The 15,227-nt window shown below is 23.8% G+C and overlaps 4 protein-coding genes across 4 annotated transcripts; 3 read left to right on the top strand and 1 right to left on the bottom strand. All coding sequences in view use genetic code 6, as the record gives it.

The window, feature by feature from the left end:
* Window positions 1-551: 551 nt before the first annotated feature.
* TTHERM_00194430 (hypothetical protein) lies at window positions 552-4,152 on the top strand (the record flags this gene model as incomplete). Its single annotated transcript, XM_001017196.2, has 14 exons — window positions 552-584; window positions 643-824; window positions 889-948; window positions 1,004-1,190; window positions 1,237-1,323; window positions 1,380-1,591; window positions 1,650-1,782; window positions 1,847-2,022; window positions 2,184-2,405; window positions 2,607-2,900; window positions 2,956-3,163; window positions 3,212-3,890; window positions 3,947-4,038; window positions 4,096-4,152. 14 exons carry the CDS (start codon window positions 552-554, stop codon window positions 4,150-4,152), a joined length of 2,622 nt encoding a protein of 873 aa, XP_001017196.2.
* A 424-nt stretch (window positions 4,153-4,576) lies between these two features.
* TTHERM_000194439 (amine-terminal domain cyclin, putative) lies at window positions 4,577-5,159 on the top strand (the record flags this gene model as incomplete). The annotated part of the gene is made up of 2 exons (XM_012797903.1): window positions 4,577-4,768; window positions 4,824-5,159. The coding sequence occupies 2 exons, from the start codon at window positions 4,577-4,579 to the stop codon at window positions 5,157-5,159; spliced, it is 528 nt and encodes a 175-aa protein (XP_012653357.1).
* Window positions 5,160-5,954: 795 nt separating this feature from the next.
* On the top strand, window positions 5,955-8,847 carry TTHERM_00194440 (amine-terminal domain cyclin; the record flags this gene model as incomplete). Its single annotated transcript, XM_001017197.3, has 5 exons — window positions 5,955-6,473; window positions 6,555-6,854; window positions 6,918-7,172; window positions 7,246-7,812; window positions 7,903-8,847. Exons 1-5 carry the CDS (start codon window positions 6,111-6,113, stop codon window positions 8,845-8,847), a joined length of 2,430 nt encoding a protein of 809 aa, XP_001017197.2. The 5' UTR covers window positions 5,955-6,110.
* A 905-nt stretch (window positions 8,848-9,752) lies between these two features.
* On the bottom strand, window positions 9,753-14,980 carry TTHERM_00194450 (hypothetical protein; the record flags this gene model as incomplete). Its single annotated transcript, XM_001017198.2, has 5 exons — window positions 14,834-14,980; window positions 12,364-14,677; window positions 12,041-12,297; window positions 11,867-11,983; window positions 9,753-11,810 (listed from the first exon to the last, which is right to left on the bottom strand). The coding sequence occupies exons 1-5, from the start codon at window positions 14,903-14,905 to the stop codon at window positions 9,753-9,755; spliced, it is 4,818 nt and encodes a 1,605-aa protein (XP_001017198.2). The 5' UTR covers window positions 14,906-14,980.
* Window positions 14,981-15,227: the final 247 nt, after the last annotated feature.

A 15,227-nucleotide genomic window follows, 5' to 3' on the forward strand; every position in this document is an offset into this window, starting at 1 on the left:
TTTTATCTATTTTGTTTTTATCAGCTTTAAAGATTAAAAAAAATATATTAAAATTTCTTTTTTAAATAAATATAAAAAACAAAAAACATTTTATAAATTAGAATTTTAATTAAAATAGTTTTTATTCTATTTAAAATTTAGGTTCCATAGTAGTTAAGAGGAACTGCTTACATCAAATTATATCAATTCTAAGCCTTCTTATAGATATTTTTATTTAATGGTAAATTTTAGTTTAGCTAAACTGAACTACTTGCTAATAGTCACTCATTTTCGGAATAAATTCATATGTATTTTGTTTTGTAAGTAAAATTAAAATTAAATTCAAGAGAAATACTGTAATTTTTTTTCTGCATAAAATTTATAAGTGTGTATATGAGTGAGAGTGAATGAGTATTCATTAAATTAATCAAAATATAATAAAGTATTGATTGGAATAGTTAATTTTTATACAAAAACTAAAACTTTCAAAAAACTTTACAATAAATAAAAATAAACAATTACCATTAATTTATTTTATAGTATTTGATTTTTAGAGATAGATATAGAAAATAATGAGGACACATATCATTAGCAACCAGATACTCGTACTCTAATTATTTTATCTATTTTTTAATATATCTATCTATATTTGTTTATCAAAAGTCTGATCGATAGGTACCTTCTCAGTAGCTGAGACCATAAAGTGCTAAGATATATGGCTAACGAGCAATACCATATAACCCATAATAATAAATTTCTTAAGGGTATTCTTCTAATTATGAAGTAGAAGATCCTGAAACTCAATCAAGTAGGGTGTTTAAGCCAAGTCCAAAAATTGCATACACGTATATAAAAAGATTATTGGAACATACTTTTATTAACAGATTATATTTTTTATTATATTCATAGTAATAGAAGCGGATCTGCAAATAGATCAGTACCAAAAAAGCCGATTATGAATAATTATAAGTAAAGCTATTTAACAAAAAAGTATATAAAATAATAATTTGCAAAATATTCTTAGTGTCAACAACAATAGCTCATTTAATAACGGAAATGAATTAGGTTATACTGAATATAATAAGCATTTGCCTAAATAGATATTTTATGATAAAGAAAAACTTTATCAAGAAACCCTTTAGCTCAAAAGCAAAATAAATGATGTTTCATAAGAGAACTTGAAATTAAAAACAAGATTAAATGCTTTAGAAGTAAGCTTTTTTGCATATTTTTCTTAAATAAATGTTTTATCTAAAGAAAGAAACAGCAAAAATGGAAAGGTTAATTGAGGAAATGGAGTTAAATGGTACCTATAAAAATCATTTCTCAAAAAATTCAAATGATGTATTTTTTTAGATATATCACTTAAATGTTAATTAATGCATTTTTTTTATTTTTAGCAAGCTTATCTTATAGCCAATTTAAAGAAAAACTTAAAATAAAACAAAATGGAGTTAGAATTTAAGTAAGAAGAAATAAATAAATTAAAAAAGAGTGTTAAATTTACTAGAATATAAGAGCTTGAAGCTGAAAAAAAAGCATTCTCCGATGAGACAATAAGATTAAAACACCTTTTAGATTAGGCTTTATATCAAAGAATGAATTTAAACATGTAATAACTAATTCAATAAATATATATTTTAAAATATCAACAAAATAATATTTTTTAGTCCAGATGGAGAAATAAAAGCTGTAGAAGAAAAATATTATTAGTAAAATAATCTCATAACACAGCTAAGAAAAGAAAATGCAGAATTAGCTTAAGCTATTAAAAATCTTGAAGATTAAAATTATCATCTTTAAGTACATTTTTTCTCTTCTTCTGAAAGCAATAAATTCATTTTTCAAAATATAATTATACATAAAGCAATCTTACTAGGATGTAGAAAGAAAAAACTAAAAAGAAGTCTAAATGCTTAAAAAAATTTTGAAAGAAAAAGAGAAAGAGCTTAATGAATAAAGAGGAGACATTGATAAATATTAGTCAAGTCCAAACTAAAAGAATTTTTCTAAAAATATTTCATAGAAAAGAGAAGAAAATAGGTATTTATTTATTGTTATCAATATTAAGTTTATTTATTTCAAAATTAAATTCTATTTTTTAAATTATTTTTTATTCTTCAGAAATAATTTTCAAGAGAAGGAAGCTCTTTTTTATATTTTTTTTTATATAATTTAACCATTAATTAATTAAATTTAATAAGCAAAATGAATTAGGAAAATAAGAATTTAAGGGATTAAATCAATCAAAAGCAAAGAACTATTGGAGATTTAGAAAAAAAAATGTAAGAAACCTAATTACAGTACAGAGATTTACTAGACAAAGAGAAAGATGAGAATAATGTGTTGAAATAAGAATTAGAAAAAGAATTAAAATTAAACTAAAATTTGAGAGAAAGACTTAAAGCTTCTGAAAAGAATAAAAAGTAACAAATTTTAACTTACTAACTCATAATATTTTATAAAAGCTATTATTTTAGTTCTTATTAAATTTTGTAAAAATTATCAATCACATAATACATATATTAATTTTATATTTAGATAATTAATTAAATTTTAACTCAAATTATTTCTATTTTAATGTAATAAATTATTGTTTAAATTTAAAAATTGTATTTTATAAAAAGTGAGTCTTATTTGCTATAAGATAATCCTGTTGATTTTACTTCTAAAAAGCTTTAAGAGAGAACCCTTCCTTCTCATATTAAAGCTAAACATGTAGAGAAGGAACAAAATTAAGAAAAAAAAGAATCTAAAAAAAGGGTAGAAATCGTTACTCTTGAGGTAATTAAAGAAACAGGAGAGGAACTAAACTATCGTTTTAGATCTTAAGGTTTAGATTGGGATGAAATTATCTCAATTATATTCCCTAACATAGACGAAGAAAGTGATATACCTACTTTGAAGAAAATAGTTCAAGAGTAATTAAATTTAAATAATGTTAATTAATTGACATTTGTTTTGAAATATAAAAAGAGAACCCTTTAATATTAAAGATGAAAAAATGAGTGAATTTATTTCTAGATATTGTATAGAAAATAATACCTTTGGAAATTGGATGTTTTTAGATTTAAGCAAAAAATGCAGCAATCACATCATTAAAAGTATTTTAAGGTAGATAGTAGGTCCTTATAGATTGCTAACTTAAGAAGAATCATAAAAAATGTTTGACCATATCACTGATGTAAGTTAATTAAAAAATATTGTGAATAATTAAAAACTATTTCAAAAGGTTATAACAGCTAAGAAAGCTCCTTTAAATGGATTTATGAAGGAGAAAGGATACAAGAGAGGCTATCTCAAAAAGGAAGAAATTATTGAGGTTTTCACTATGTGTGAGGCTGACTTAAATAAAGATCAAATAGATTACATAATTACAAGCATAATAGTTCATTCAGAAGATCTCCAGAAGCTTTAATATTAAAAAATATTTGATATATTTTAGCCTAATTAAGAGCCACCTCAATACTGCATATACAATAAATAAAACATGGATAATCTCTATAAATTAAAAAACAAAGGAAATATAAAAAATTAACAAGACGATGAAGAGAGTGACGACGATTTTAAGGACCTGACTGAAGCTGAAAGAGACGCTATGCGTAGACACGATGAATTAGTTGCAAATTAAAATAACACAGATGAATAGGCAGGTATATAAAATAAACATGATCATAATTAGGATTTCTAACAAAAGTCTCATTAATTTGAGCACACTGAAACTAATAGTTAGAAGCTATAACAAAAATCAGAATTTTTGGATTAGCCGTCTAAGCATAAAAATGATAATTATAATTAAGCTTCTAGCTCTAAGATGTCATAAAATCACAATGATTTGAAAGAAAATAGCTAACATTTATAAAAAATAGATAATAACAATTAATTTTAGTCTAATTAATCTTCAAAGCAAAGTAAATTTAATAGGTTTTAATTAATTAATTATAAAATTTTATTTTATTTTTATTAGATGGAAGTGATCCTCTTCTAGAATCAAAGGGATATTAAGACGGAGATAATAATTACTATGAAGACGAGGAGCAAGATGACTATGAAGAATTAGTAATTAATTAATATCTTTATTTGATATTTAAAAAAATTTTTTATTTGTTTTTTTAGAATTAGCACAATGAAATAAAGTAAGAAGACATATCTGATGCACATATTGAAATATGAAAAGAGTAAAGCTATCCAAATAGCATTTAATTAAGAAATAATAAATAATAGTCTTTTATAAATGCTAATATATAAAAGAGAGTATGCTGTACAAATCCAGTTACACTATGTTACAATATCAACTATATTAAAATAGTAACAAGCTTGTTGCTAATGTATATAATATATGTCCATAAATCCCAAATTCTTTAGTGTTTATAAATAAATAAAGAAAAAATATTAATATTTTTTACAAATTAATTAAAACCTGATAATTAAAAGCAGATCTATTCATTTTCTTTTATTTTATAAATATTAGCTTTAATTTTACTTATTGATTTTAGAAAATTTATAAGCATCTTTAAGGATTTTTGTTCACTTTAAAAAAAAAAATTAAATTATATCAAAAAAAGATTTGCGTTGCTACTAAAAATCTAAAGCTGAAATGGATCTTAAAAATAAAAACCCAATTAAAACTACATCTTTTACAATTTAAAGCTCAAAGGTAGAAAAAGCATCAAAAGATGACTCTTAAAAAGTAGAGTCTTTTGAAATTCCTGAAACTTAAGTATGCATTAGTATTTTTTCAAACGTAGTGAATGTCACAATCACCTAAACAAACAAAATAGGAAATATAGTAAAAGCAAATATTTTAAGTTTATTTTAAAGCTAATATATTTATTGTTTTAAAGATTGAAGCTTACTCAGAAAATATTGATGATATGACAAATGATGATAAAATTTATGAAGTTAAAACACTCTTTGGTTAAAGAGACATAGAACTTTACGAGTTGATAGCTAGAAGTATAATAGACTTATTTTATAACAAACAAAGAATATTTGAGTTTATGGTAAAATAACTTCAACTAGAAAGACCTGATCCTTATACTTTTGTTTCACCATTTTACGGAAAGCAATTAATATTAAACATTTCATTGCTAAATATTAAAAATGAGCAAATTCATTAAGATATTTATAATCATATAATGAAAAATTTTCAATTTAACTTTATGGAATTTATGCTTTGAGCCTTATATATCTATCTATATTAAGTAAGTATCTTTAAATGTAAATTTTTACTGTCTACTAAATGATTTATGTATAATTTATTTATCAAAAATAATTTAATTAAAATATTTTTTAATCATAAAATATTCACTAATTTTTTATAAAAATGCATTTTTGTATTCAAAAAATAAATATTTCTCATTATTAAATTTATTATTTTATTTTCTAATTTTAGAAAAAAATAAATAAAATTAAGACAAAATTAAAAAATATGTATTTAAAAATTAAAAAAAATAAATTAAAAATCATTTATCTTTTTTTTATATCTTGAAAATAATTTATTTTACAATAGTTATTTTATGAAAATATATTGCATAAAATATTTTTGCTATTTTATTTCTTTCATTTATATTAAAAACCATTAATATTTATCTATTAACAAGTTAATTTCGTAAATTTTTATTAAAAAAAAATAGTAAAATAATATAAAATGAATAAAAAACATATTTTCAGTTTATGAAATTTTATTAATATTTTTTTAATAAATCTTTTATTTTTTTAAATAAATAAAATAGACTTTTAAAATTGTTAAAGTAGAATATGTTGGATTTATTTTTAGAATAAAACTGAGTTATAATAGATACATTTGCTTAGATTAAAAGGTTGTCAATTTAACGAAATTCTGGTTATCAACTTCTATTTTATTTTTGATTTGTTTTGAAATTTAATTTTAAAAATCAACGAATAAAAAATCTTTAAAGTTAAGAAAAAGAAAAAGAAGGTTTTTTATCTCTCTAATTAGATTTGTTTTTGAAAACAAAAAATATTAAAAAATTAGAAAAAAAACACTCTTAAAAAAGTATAATAGAGATTATCGGGAGTCAGGATTTTCTTTCTCATTTTATCCACCATTTTCAAATATATTTTAAACAGCTTGCTCAAATTTATAAAACTCTTATACAAGATAAATTATGGATTTTTAAGACTTCTATGCTAACTATTTGCGCTAATAGCAAATATAGAAAGCATGTGACAATATGAAATAAGATGAAGTTGATTACGATATGTCTCAGGCTAATACCTTATCAAACTATACTAGTAGGACAACAATAAATTCTAATTTTAATTAAAACTAGTATCCAATGCAGGATGAATCATCTACATAAACCCTGTTGTTGAATGGATCTAACTAAAATCAAAAAGGAATAGTAGGTTTCACTAATAATAACTTAAAGAATTAACAAAAGCTTCTTGATGTAAATAACTAAAGAGTCTTTGGAAGAGAACTCATAAATATTGATCAAGAAAGGACCTTTGCATAAAATAACATATAAGTAAAATAAATTTCACATTTATACATTATTTTAAATTGAGTAAGTATTTAATCATTTTATTAATACAATTTTATTTTACAGAATAATAGCAAGAATCAATAGAGCTAGAATTATTCTAAGCCTACTGGATATTCATAAATTGAGAAATAAAATTACGCCTAAACATGCAACAACAATAACAAATAATTGAGTGATTAAAATAATTTACAATAATAAAATAATCTTAATCAAATAAAATGTAACATGTCTGTAGAATGTGATGGTCAAAATTTAAAAGGAGAAAATTAATAAAAATTAATTGATGTTAATAATTAAAGAGTCTTTGGTAGAGATATTGCGAACGTCGATCAAGAAAGAACATTTTCATAAAATAATATGCAAGTAAAATTTCATTAAAAATCATAAGCCAAATCATTTACTAATCAAATTTATTTTGTTTTACAGAATAGTTGCAAAATTCAGTAAAGTCAGAATTATGCAAAACCTATGGGGTACACAAAGATAGAAAAGCAGAATTATATGTAAGTTCAAAATAAAGATGAAAATTAAATCTACGCTAATCATACTAAGAACAATATGTATGTTGAATATGATGGTTAAAATCAATAAAAACTTGCTAATCCCAACAGTTAGCGCGTTTATGCCAAAGAAACAACAATTTCTGACCAAGAAAGACTGCAACAATAAAATAATATTCAAGTAAAATTAATTCATTTTAATTCAAAAAATATTTTTTTTTACAAATTTAAATAATTTATTTATTTATTTAAAGAATAATTTCAAGTCTCAACAAAACTAGAACTTTGCAAAGCCACTTGGATATACTAAATTAGATAAGTAAAACGTTTAAAACAATAACCAATTAGAATAAAATAGCTAACAATAAAGTAACTGCTTCAATTAACTAAAACGTCACATGTCTCTTGAATGCATCAATGGTGATGACAACCAAAATATAAAATGTGAGAGCAACTTCTATTCTCGTAATAGTATGGCAAGCTAATAAATGTAAGATGAAAATTATCATGCGGCTTCAAATGGATTTTCCAACAACAACAACACCTATAAAGCTAATACTTGCAAAGCTTCTTACGATAAAGAGAATTTCAATCAAATATCAACTGGATTTAGTGGATTAACTTAGTCAGTTCAATAAAATATAACTTTTAGATAAAAAAATGTGATGGATGTCGAAAACTCTCAACAATCTCATGCAACCACTTACAGGTCTTTGGAAAGAAAATAAGTAGTTGAATACACCTTCCCTAAAGACACACTTCAAAAAGATCCTATTTACTAATACGCAAGGACAATTTTTGATTATCTACGTAGCAACGAAGTAATAAATTATTTCTTTAAAACTATTTTATTCAAAAGTTTGTTTATTTTAGAATGAATTTTTATATATTTTTGGTTTATTTATCAAAAGGAAGCGTATTGCGCTAAAGGGACTATGAACAAAGTGTAAGATGAAATAACTGCTAGAATGAGAGCTATTATGGTAGACTGGATAGTTGATGTGCATCTCAAATTTAAGCTCTTACCTGACACACTATATTTGACTATTAATTTGATCGACAGATATATTGAAAGAAAGTAAATTTCCAAAGATAGATTACAACTTCTAGGTGCTACTTCAATGTTCATAGCTTGTAAATTTGAAGAAATTTATCCACCTGAGATTAATGACTTTGTGTTTATATGTGATAGTCTCTATACAAAGGAATAAATATTATAAATGGAGGGTGAATTAATCACAGCAATTAATTTTGATTTAACTTACACCAGTCCTTTACGTTTTCTTAACAGATATAGTTACCTGAATGAATCCACTGAAGTATAATACTATTGTGCACAATATCTTTTAGAGCTCTCTCTAATTGAGTATAAAATGACTGAGTATTCTTCATCAAACTAAGCTGCAAGTGCACTATATTTAGTAAATAAAATATTTGACTAACCATGGAGTGAAGAGCTTCGCAACCAATCCCACTATGATTAGTCTTCTCTTAAAAAATGCGCTAAAGATATGTACGCTCTTCTTTAAAAGGCAAATGAGTTCTAATACAAGTATCAGATTTAGGTTGCAGAGTATGAAAATTAAAAATAACTACAGATGGCTTAATTAAAACAATGGTATAACCTTGAAAAGTCTAGACTAGAATAAGAATAGAATTTTGTCTAAGATCATCACGAATAATTAGAAATAGACTACGACCAAAAGAGAAAAGAAATAGAAGCTAAATTCAAAGAAATCAAAGGCTAATTACTATGCAATAATAAAAACTTAGTAGCAATTATCCGTAAATTTTCTCTTGCTGAATTCAAAGAGCCTGCTAAATTTCTGTTTTGCCTAGAGTATCCTTTGCCCTGAACATAAATAATAAAATAATTAATAACAATAAAACAAACTAATCATTAATAAAAAATATTTTAAAATTGAAAGTTTAAATAAAACAAATAAATAAATAAATATTAAAAAATGAAGCTTTTAATTATAAAATGACAGAATTAATTAATTAATTAACCAATAATATAAAAAAATAAAAATAATTATAATGATAACCTATATTATCACTAATAATTTTATATTAAAATACTATAATAAATAAATACATTTTGATCTTTTGAATTATTTTTAAAGTAGATTATTTTTTATATAATATCTTAATTGTAAGTATCCTATCTATCTCATTCATTTTATGTTTTAATCAATCGATTCATTATATTTATTACATAAATCACTCAATTACCCTCAATAAGTTTCAATTCTTAAATCAATTTATTTTCGCTTTTCAATATTAAAATTAATTTTCAGAAAGATAAATTAAAATTTGAAGTTTTACAAACTTGTTAAAAATTTTAGGAAAAAAACATAAATTTGAATTTGATTTTTAATAAATTTTTGATTTATATGAAAAATAAATCTTTCAAAAGTAATTAAGAAACTAACTAATCATGAAAAAAATTAAATTAATCACAGATTTTTAAAAAAGCTACAAAAAATTTTAAATTAATTTAAATTTTTGTAAAAATGTAAAACCTCGCTCGATTCGTTCTATTTTATTTTTTTAAATTGTTAAATTTTCTCCTTTCATTTCTGATAAAATTAATAAATAAAATCATGAATTTATGAATTATTTTAAAAAGAAAAATCAAATAATTTAATAAATTTTTAAAGTAACGTTTGTAAATATAAATACATAGCTGCTGTGTGTTTGTTTTATTTTTCAGTAATATATAGAATTAATTATATTTTATAATAATATTAGTATAATTTCATCTAAATGGTATTACAAAATTTATTTCTTCTTTATTTTATTATTGCTACTAATTATTTTGTTTCTCTACTTCCTATGTTTCATCTTAATTATCATACTACTAATTCTTTAAAGGCTCATATTTATAGTTTGGAAGTAACACAACATTCTCATCATCTTTGTTCTTTTTTTATATCGCTCCTCCATAAGGAACGAAGTTATTGCCTGAAGAGCCAAAGAACGAGCTTGAAGATATAAATGAACTTTGTGCAATCAATGGTTTATTATTATTGTTGTTGTTATTATTATTATAATTAGTACTTACTGGATCGCTTATGGCGTTTGTTGTATTATTTTTGGCATTAGCAGTATCAAAGCTATTGTTTGCAGGAGTAAATAAGCTTTAATTACTAATTATGCTTTATTTTTAAGATAAGTTTTATTAATTTTATATTTAATTTTATGTAGCTTATAAATTAGAGTTGTTTATTATGCTATTACTTTAAGATGGTACGTTATTTGTATTTTAATCAACTTAAGAATTATTTGTGAATACGTTAGAAGTGGTAAAGAAGCTAGAGTTATTTATGAATGATTTGTTTTGAAGTTTATTCTATTAATCATTAATAATATTGGATTAAGTACTCTCTTATTTTGTAGAATTATTATTGTTTATCTATTCTTGTTGATTAGGATTAAAGGTGTTATTTGAAGGTTAATAATAAGGATTTGTATTAGTACCTAAAATATCTTCTTCACTTATAGGACCATCATCATCACTGTTATTATCATCTAAAATATTGAAGTTGTCTTCATCACAATTTTCAAAAGTAAATGCATCTTGGTTGCTACCAATTTGTTCTTCTCTATTATCATTTTATATAATATCAAAGCTATTATTTTTTGGGATATTGTCAGAATCGCCTCCTTGGTTCTATTTTACCTAAGTTTCTTATTACTAATTAGCTTATTTAGGTTATTCTTATTATGTTTATAATTATTAAGTAGTTTGATTGTTTTATAATTAAGGTTATTTGTCTTAAGTTGATTCTAAGCTTTTTTTGATTGAAAAATTACTTTAACCAGCAGCATTTTCGGAAGTTTTTTATTGCAATGAGCTTGATCTTTACATTGGATCAGGGCTCTTTAATCTGTTTTAAGGTGAAATAGTGCTACTTCCTAATACTCCACCTACACGAGAACTTATATCACTGAAAATACTTTTTCCTCGTAAAGAAGTTTATAACTTAGGAGGGTTAGAATTAGCTAGGTTGTTATTTGAATTACTACCTTATGTAGTTATAGGTGACACAAGACTGGTTGAACCGATAGACAATTTATTTGAAGGGGTAGTTGATGTTAGAAGGCTAGAATTATTAATCATACTTGTAGATCCTGCTTACTAGTTAGCTGGATTTAGTTGTGGAGAACTAATTGGAGGTACTTTATTTTAAGAATTTAGAATGCTAGTTGAGTTTATAAGACTTGTAGAGCTAATTCCAGATTTTTTAGAATCATCTGAAAGTTACGAATTTAAAGAAGTATTTAATTAAATTTAACTACTATCTGAAGATAAACTATTATTTAAACTGCTGTTTGTTGCAATTTCGCCTTTATCTTCTGAAGATGTTTAGGAAGGACTGACAGGATGTATAGCAAAATTTCCCTACTAGCTTTAGTTTTACTCCATATTTTTATCTTCGTACTCATCTCTCATGTCTGTGGGTTTGCTTGCTTGGGCCAAAATTAAACCGAATATATTATTAAAATTAGAGCTATCCTCTTAGCGTTTTTGATCTTCTATCTCCTTTTAGTTTTTAATAAGTCTTTTAATGTAATTTTCATCATTTTCATCAGATAGACTTTCTTCTTCACATGCAATCCTTTCAATTAATCTCTTGTTTCTTTATCTCTCAATTAGTTTGTCTTAATTAGGTGGTTCTTAGTTTTTGTTAATCTCTTCTTCTGCTTTTTCAAGAATCTTATTAACATTTTCACATCTTTGATCATTCAAAGATCCAATTTAGAGTATATCTCTCAAAAATTCATTCTGCAATTCATACTATCTAAGCTCATTCTAATTTTAAAGTTTATTAATTATTTAATTTACACTATATTTATGTATTTATTTACTTGAAGAGATAAAAATTCTTCACTGTCTTTGATGTACTAATCATAAACTACACTCCTTAGTTTCAAAATTTTTCTTTTAATATTGATATTAACTTCTTTTAAGTTTTTATTTAAGCTCTTTTTATAATTATAAATAGATTAAATATGAATATTTAAACTAATTTTTAATTTTACTTATTCTTTTATCAGAGATTTTTAGTAAAAAGTTATTTAAGCCTTCACACCCTTTTAATCTGTGTGCTTTTGCACTTGTTTAAATTTTTAAACAGTCTTTTAAAAAGCGAATTTGTAATCCTCTAACTCTTCTTTTGTTGACCTTAATTCATCTTACAATTTCTAAACCAAATCTTAGCTCTCTTACAGTTACTTTTTCAGTTGTGTTATTTTTTCTTCTTCTTGCTGATCGTAAGCTTATCTTGTAGGAGTAGGCGCTGTTTATATTTAAAAAAATATTTTAAACTTCATCAAAAAAATATTTTTAAATGATTATAAATTACATTTTCTAGGACCTTAGCTTTTGGATGGAGTTTTCCTAGCAGATATGATACTACTGTCAAGGTTCTGTCTAGAATATTTGGACACCCTGTGTGAGTTTTACTTTTAGCTTGCCATCTGATCTTATATAGATCCTCCTCCTACTGAGTGATATTAGGGCTAAAGCTAAATACCTTAAGAATATTATGAAAAAGTTTATTAAAATGGAATATTTTAATTCGCCAATTAGCTTGAAACACTATGATTAGAGCTTCTATCTCTTTATAACTTGCTACGAATAAAATTGTTATTGCTTTATTGTATCTACTAAATTTGTGGATTTGTATTTCCTAAGTTTAAAAACGATTAATCTCTGCTTGGAAAATAGTTTAGTTGGTTGCTGTTTTATGGTAGAATTGGTGAAGGTTGATTTGTTATATTTGAGAGGAAATCCTCTTCGGTGTCATCTTAATCTGGAGATTAAAGTAGTTGGTACTGATTCTAAAAGTTTTGTATATTTTTTTTTAACTTGTTTGGCTAACTTTGAAAGTTTTGAATTGAACTGTTCTTATTGTTTGAAGTTGCTCTTGGTGGAGCGAATTTGCTATCAGAGTCTTAATTATTAGGAGTTATCCTTATCCTTGAGTTATCTCTAGCACTCACACTTTGTTGTTAGCGAGACTGATTTTAGAGTTAAGGGTAATCTTCTTCTGATTTTCCTTGATCAAAATAATATTAATTCATATTACTTTAAGGAATGACATTAGATATTTAATTTGGCATAATCTAACTGTTACCCATCTACTAATTAAATGGAAATGGGTTTTCAGAAGTATAAGGAACTTTAGACATTTTAGGAGTGTTGAATGAATTCAAGCTTTAGTAATCGTGATGATGATTAGAGCGAACTGAAGGGTTATTCTTGACAGTTTTTATATATTGCTAAAATTATGATTAGTTGTTTTAAGGAGTTCTAAGGATTTCAGCAGGTTAGTTTTGTTGCTATTATTGAAGATAATATTAGTACTAAAGTTTTTTATTATTTTTCATGTCTTAATTTTTTGAGGTGTAGCTGCTACTTAACTGATTCTATTACGAATTTGTTAAGAAATCACTATACATATTTTCTTATTCCTCTATTTCATCTTCTTAATTATATCCTTGGTCTTCGAATGTATCTTATTCTTATTAGTAGTCGTTTTCTTCATTAGTAGCTAGTATCCCATCACTCAAATAATGCTAGTTACTTATTAAATTAGGATCGATCATATCAAAATTGTACTGTTCTTGGTACTATTTTAAACTCATTTGGTTTTATCTTTAATTTTAAAGTTACTATTAAAATTACTGTTGTTGTTACAAAAAAGGCATTTATCTCATTTGCTGATTATTTATTTGGGATTATTGTGGAATCTATTACTTTTTTTATTGTGTTTTAGCTTAGTTTTAATTTATTTACTATTATTATTAATTTATATTTTAGACCATGTTAGCTTGGTTAAACATTTTAGCTCTTTATTATGAGGGTTACGATTAATATTATTATAAAGGCTGCTGCTACTATTATTATTATTATTACTACTACTAAATTTGCATCTTTAAATTTTGTTATAACTGCATCTAGTTGTGTTATTTAAACTGTTACTATTGTTAAACATGTGGACTAATTTGTTAAGATTAGGATTGATGCAGATTCAAAAAATTATTTTACTGAAGGTTAACTTAGTCGTTCATTAGCGGAAGTCTCCTTGAAGCATTTATTGGAGAATAAGAATGAGGAGTTAAACTAGAAATAATTGATGAATCATTTTAGTTGTTAAATTCTATTCTTTTTGCAAGCTTATCCTTAGAGTTTGAATTTAAAATTTATTTTTATAACTAAGTGTTTCCTTATTGCTGCATTTATCTTTTATTATTGTATGGAGTAGTCACTTGTTGTTAGTTCGGAGTGTAATGTATTGATTAGCTAGGTTGCCTATTCGTTGTACTAATAGAGCTAGGTGATTTAGAGTGAAATGCAGAATTGTTAGGTGATTTTTATGGGATATTACTATTATAAAGCTATTAAGACCATATTTATTAGAAATTTTATTGTTAATTTTATAAATTTAAATTTCCTGATTATTAAGGAGTAAGTGAGGGTGTTTCCATTTCACTGTTTGATCCATAATTATTATTACTTTTTACTTTTGCTCTTTCTATGTTATTAGAAAAAAAGTTACTATTATTCAGAGTACCCATTAGAGAAAATTGATCAGCATTATTTTCATTGCTCTCCATATTACTAAGTTATCTAATTTGCTTTGTTTTTTAGATCTTTGAATTCTCAACCGATTGCTAATATATTTTAATTTATAAAAATGTTATTTAGTAGATTGATAAGCATATTATGCATAAATTAATTTGTGGTTAATTAAGCAAATGTAAAAATTATGCTAGCAAAATTTAGAAAGAAGAATGAATATTCCAATTGTAAGAAAAGTAATTTATTACATTTAAGGTTGATGCCTGCTACTTTATTTACTAAATTTAATTAAATAAGTTATCAATATCACGCTCTTCCATTTCTTATTATGTATGCTTATGTAGTAATAATTAGATTTTGCTTATTAATAATGTATGAATGATTGATTGATTGATATATTTATATAAATGATATAATTAATTATCCCAATTATATTACTGTTAATTAATTAATCAATAAGCAAATATTTTTTCTATTTCTTTTAATTGATTTTTAAAAATCAGAATTGAATTAATTTAACAAACATATAAGGTATTATTTTAAATCTTTTTAAGTTTTTTCTTGCTATTTTTGAATATTTTTTTTAATTTCTGCAATAAACATAATCTATTCATAATCTACTAACAACCATATTATAAATAA

Source organism: Tetrahymena thermophila (genome assembly GCF_000189635.1).
Source record: "Tetrahymena thermophila SB210 genomic scaffold scf_8254617, whole genome shotgun sequence".
In the NCBI taxonomy this organism is placed as follows: domain Eukaryota; phylum Ciliophora; class Oligohymenophorea; order Hymenostomatida; family Tetrahymenidae; genus Tetrahymena; species Tetrahymena thermophila.